The 5,191-nt window shown below is 36.5% G+C and overlaps 1 protein-coding gene across 1 annotated transcript in view; it reads left to right on the top strand.

The window, feature by feature from the left end:
* Positions 1-5,191, top strand: part of LOC103804593 (DNA excision repair protein ERCC-6-like) — a 44,183-nt gene that overhangs the window by 11,725 nt on the left and 27,267 nt on the right. The window contains exon 5 of the mRNA XM_009077206.1: positions 3,531-3,656. Coding sequence (XP_009075454.1) covers positions 3,531-3,656 — 126 coding nt within the window. The remainder of the gene's footprint in view (positions 1-3,530; positions 3,657-5,191) is intronic.

The raw sequence follows: 5,191 nt of genomic DNA, 5'->3' as shown, positions 1-5,191 counted from the left end.
AAGAGTGAAAATGCACCTGTTTTCAGCTTCTTTTACCTAGGATCACAAAACAAAAATAATCTTGCATGCATATTAAATGCAGGAAATAAACCTTTTCTTTGTTCTCAACACGAAAATTGCTACATGGTTTTCCTGTATTACTGTCAAGCCCTTGCAGATGTATAAATTGGAAATTATGAAGATTTTTTTATATTATATATTATTCAAAGTTTTCCTTTGCATATCTTCAAATGCCACATGTAAGTATAACCCAGTAGTTTTTGCTGCTTATAATATGCAGAGTTAATATGTTACATTATTGACATCACTCGTGCAGTATCTGCTTAAGGTAATAGCTTGGAGTCAGAACAAAAATTAGCAGTCTTATGGACACTATTCCCATAGCAGTTGTCAGTATGTATCTACCTGCTGCTTCAAGGAAGGAATTATGTGTCATGTTATGGAGAGATGAATGCCATTTCTGTGTTTTCTTGTGTATTCTGTATAGTTTGTGGAGTACAGTTGTTTGACTTCTATTGCTGTCGAGTGCTCAGAAGCAAGGCTAGGGCAACTACTCCTTTCCATATCTCCCAAGTGACATCCAAGCATGAGTAGCTGGAAGTTGTGGCTGCAGTTGATCTAAAGAATCAAACAAAAACATTAAAATTTCTTCTAAAAGAGGTTGTTTTTCATAGATCAGTTTCCCTGTGCTAGCTTTCTTTGATGTATTGGAGTCACTGAATCTCTTGATGTTTCAGAGTTATAAATTAAAAAAGGATTAAATATTACCTTTCTTGAAAGACATTTTCTTAGTGCATCCTAACTCCTCTTTAAAATGACAAAGCCAAGACACAAATGAAGATATATTTTGTCTCACTTGCTGAGTACACCTTTCATTCTAAGCTCAAGTGTGTAATTGTCTACATCAGTCTTAATTTACTTACGGGGACTTGTGGTACTAACTGCATGTATTTCATCTGTTAGGACGTACCAATTAAATCCACCCATATAGACCATAAAAAGTTAGATCAAAAAAGTAATACTGAATGCTTCAATTTAGCAAATTAGAATAATCTGTAAGGGATTCTTAGCTATATAAAACATATTGTGCTTCACAAACGCAAACTATATTAAATACTCAGCTTGGTTCCTGACTGTATTTTTTTTCTTTAAATCAAGTTGTGCTCATTACTGTTTTGTGTGCAGAATTTCTTTCTAGGGTATTGCAATAAGTGGGAAATGGGCTTAGTATCTGAATGCATTCTTATATTAAGAAAAAGATGTAATTGTATGATATATGGCTTTCATACTCCCCTTGCAGGATAAAATTGTTTATCTCAGTGACCATGGGCAACATAAGATAGATTCCTCAAAGTTTGTGCTTCTATTTTCGAGACACCTTGGTGATACAGTAAAACCTGCATTTTCTGATTGTCTAGGCATAATAATGATGTTTAACTGAGGTGTCTAAGGAATATACTGACTAAATGGTCAGTAAATTACTGTGCAGTTAAGTCAAACGTGAGCTACCACTGTTTCTTCCTCTAAGTTTGACTGCTGGGGAATGGTACAAGACCAGACTGAGCAGCTGACTGATCTGATCTAGCAAATAGTGTTTGTCCTCTCATTGCTTCAGCCATTTAGATATTTACACTTTTTAAAGAAAATAATGACATTTTAGTGTAGAATATCTTAATGCTATGTGTTACATTAAGTTCAGAGCCTTTCAGATACTGAATAGCTTCTTCAAGCTTCAAAAGTTGTTAGTGATGACAAGCTGCTGCTTTTTCTTTCAACTGGTAATTGAGGGCAAAAGAACCTCTAGACATTTGGAAGAGATGTAGGACCAGAACCTTCAATACTACAGGTTGAGTAATTATACACTTCAATGAAGTAACAGATGCAGCGTGTAAAAAGTAAACTTTTCTTTAGGAAAACTAAGTACAGGATTTAGTAGTTCAAATTCTAGATGGATGTATTTTCTAGTCATCTGATAATTTTAGGAGAAAGCCCAACATTAGCCACACTTCATGCAGAAAATGTAGGAGTAATATTGAGGCGAAGTGCCTAAATTCCTGGACAGCTTGGGGCTAATGTCAGGCCGTTTCCTCTTGGTTGTGGATCACTTTTCCTAATGCACACTAGAGGGCAATCTGCTCCTTCCCAGGGGAGGCAGACCCAGTGCTGCCTGGTGGTGATTCACGTTGGAGTGTCGAGTTAGAAGCAAACTCTTTATTATTGCCGTGCTTAGGTTTAATATGGATTGTTTACCTGGATGTCTCCTTGGAAGCTTTGTAATCTGTAGTTTTGATTTTAGTGTGCCAAGCAGGAGTTTCCTTTCTTGGTTTGAGTTGTCATAACCCAGTGAGATAAAATCATCACATTCTAACATGTCTGGGTTCCATTAGTGACAGTCTGAAGCAATGGCTATCAGCATTTGTCAATTTGAATTGTTGGTCGTTTTCTGGAACTAAGAAGAATAATTGATCCTCTGTGCCTGATACCACAACATTGTAGCACCGAAGAAAAATAAAGGCATTTTTATGCTGTGCCTCCAGAATGTGTCATATCTGCCTGCTAGACTGCAGAGCACGAATGTTGTTTTTCTAAGTGCTAGTCTACGACAGAGATGCTGCTTTTGCTCTGCATCCAGAACAGTAGCATAAGGATGTTTTTAATCTGTTCTGTAGCTTGCCAGTTTCTGCAGAGGTTTTGTCAGCTCATACACCATGTTGGGTGTGCCTGCAGTGAATGCCACTTTCATGAGAGAATTCCAGCAAAATGGTAGGGAAATGTTGTTGATTGATTAGTCCATACCCAGCTATTTTACACTTTACTATTAGAGACAGATGGGTTTGGGTCACTAAAACACAAATCCGTAACTTTCTTGGATGTTGAAGATCCTTGGGTACGTTTACAACAGTGGGGGAATGATGGGACAAGAAAGTAATTCTCTAAGCTGCCGAGAGTCCAGAAAAGATGAGGCTGCAGACCACAAATCGCTCTGTAATTTCAAAATCTCATAAAACTCATTCTCTTAATAATGACAACTTAACAGATTTAGAGCATGTCACCCTAAAGGTGGTGATGCTTCCAGCTGAGTCTTCTGTGTAAGATTACACACTCCTGTGCATTTCTCTGGGCAAGCAAGTTATTTATGTATTTGGTTAAATTAATAAAATAGCTTTGTGATGCCTAAGCTTTATTGATATTTTGAGGGGGTTTAGGGATATTTAGAAATTTAAGGTAGTCAGGTTTTTTTGATGGTGTTAACTGTGGATTCCATTATATTATTATTTCTGTCTGTAACTAGCTGTAAAACTCTTGAAGGCCTATAACTCAAAAGTAAGGAGTGCATGCACCTTTTAGTATGTCAGATATTTTGAGCATTTGCTTGCATAATTGTGTCCTCCAAAGGATTGCTATTTTAAATCATGACATCAGTGAATTTGTTTTTGTTGGGTTTTTTCCTGATTTGAAAATTCAGTGTCATTTTCATACACTATCTCTTCCAGGCTATAACTGAATGTTGACTCCTTGTGTCATTCCAGGAAGTGGCAAAAAGAACGTTTGAAAGACAAAGAGCATCAAACATCTGAGGAACTTTCTGAAGAAAGTGATGTTGAATTTGAAGAGGGTTTCAAAGTACCAGGATTTCTCTTCAAAAAGCTTTTTAAGTATGTATTGTGTACTTTATTTTAATATTATGCTGCTGTATGCTTTTAATAATATTAGTGCTAATAGTCACGGTGAGTTCTAGGTGCCCCTTGCTGAAACTTTTTCTTCAGTGATTGATGCATAAACTTTTACTGCAGTTGTTTCAGTGAGATTCTTTCTTTAAAAGAGGTTCCAGGATCAAACTTCAAAGAAATTTATTTATTGCAAGCACAAAATGCAGTTACATGAAAATAGATATGATAACTGGCTGATACGAATATGGTGAATGTGTATTAGCTAAACTATGAATTGAGAAGCTCTCCTCATCTATTTTTATAAATGCTTTCTTTTATTGATGAATGCTTGCTCTTAATTCAGGTGTGAAGTGGTAGAATACTCTGAAAAATAAGGTGTTGGCAAGGTTTGATGAATGAGAACAAGAAATATGGTGTTTCTGTGATTGGAGTAAGTGAAATTTTCTGCCAGTATATACAGACAACTTTTTCTTTAAATAACTATTCAAAGTCTCCTCAAAGTAACTACTTGTGATTCACATTATACAATAATCTTGACCATTTTGTCAGGTAAAATTTTAAAATAGAGTGAATTCTCCATTCCTTTAGTAGATGGAAAACACTCTGCAACTCATTCCTTAGTTATTTAATGCTGGATTTGGACATATAACTGCCTTCTGTTCCATTTTTTTTGAGATGTGGTGCCCAGTGATGCTTTCAAGTTCATCTCAAAAAGCTTTTTACAGAAGACAGCCCAAACAAGCTAACAGCTGACCAGTTAACTTCATTCATAATCTCTCCCTTAAATTTCATGCATAATGGGCTTGAATTCAGTTTTCTTGGCAACACTTCACACAGCAGGAAAAACATCATCTTTTTCAAAAGCAGACTCTCTAAAATCTGATTATTGTAGTAGAAAGCTCTGGTTTATAACGGGCGTGTGTGGTATCCCTTCCAACAGAACCACTTAGTCTTGACCTCAAAGAAATTATTACTGTTGTCCTGTAGTCCTCAGAAGGAAAACACTAGCTCTGAAATGGAAGTGAATTAATGACTTGGTTGCTGGGACCATACAGAGCCAATATGTGGTCTCCAGTTGTTTATGCAAAGGTAGTGCAGAAGTATTCATCTTGAGGACGGATGTGTGGTCTGAGCAATCCGAAGGGAAATGAAATAAAGCAGACACTAAAAATTAATCTTAGAGATTCAAGCCTCACTAATGAAGGGTATCCCTGCAAGCATGAGTCAGTTGGCAAAAGTTCTTAAGTGGTTAGAAAGATCAATTGAGTTGAATGATTCGTCTGACTTGTCACTTAAAGGCTGAAATCTCCAAGGCAGGAAAGCCCATAGTCAATAAACATTAAACCTTTGAGTTCTGAGCAAGTTTAGTACAAAACATGGAAGTATACTGGCCTGAGGACAGGTATAGCATATACTGTAAGTGATCTTCCTGCATGGTTAAATTCCAAAGAAGTTAGCTCACACTAGAAATAGTAGACCAGTAAGTTTGTCCTTTGATAAGCCTGCTAAAGTGGACAATA

This window comes from Acanthisitta chloris, unplaced genomic scaffold (genome assembly GCF_000695815.1).
Source record: "Acanthisitta chloris isolate BGI_N310 unplaced genomic scaffold, ASM69581v1 scaffold30646, whole genome shotgun sequence".
Taxonomy (NCBI): Eukaryota; Metazoa; Chordata; class Aves; order Passeriformes; family Acanthisittidae; genus Acanthisitta; species Acanthisitta chloris.
Note: the sequence above shows the minus strand (reverse complement) of the source record. Positions and strands in the feature narration are given on the sequence as shown.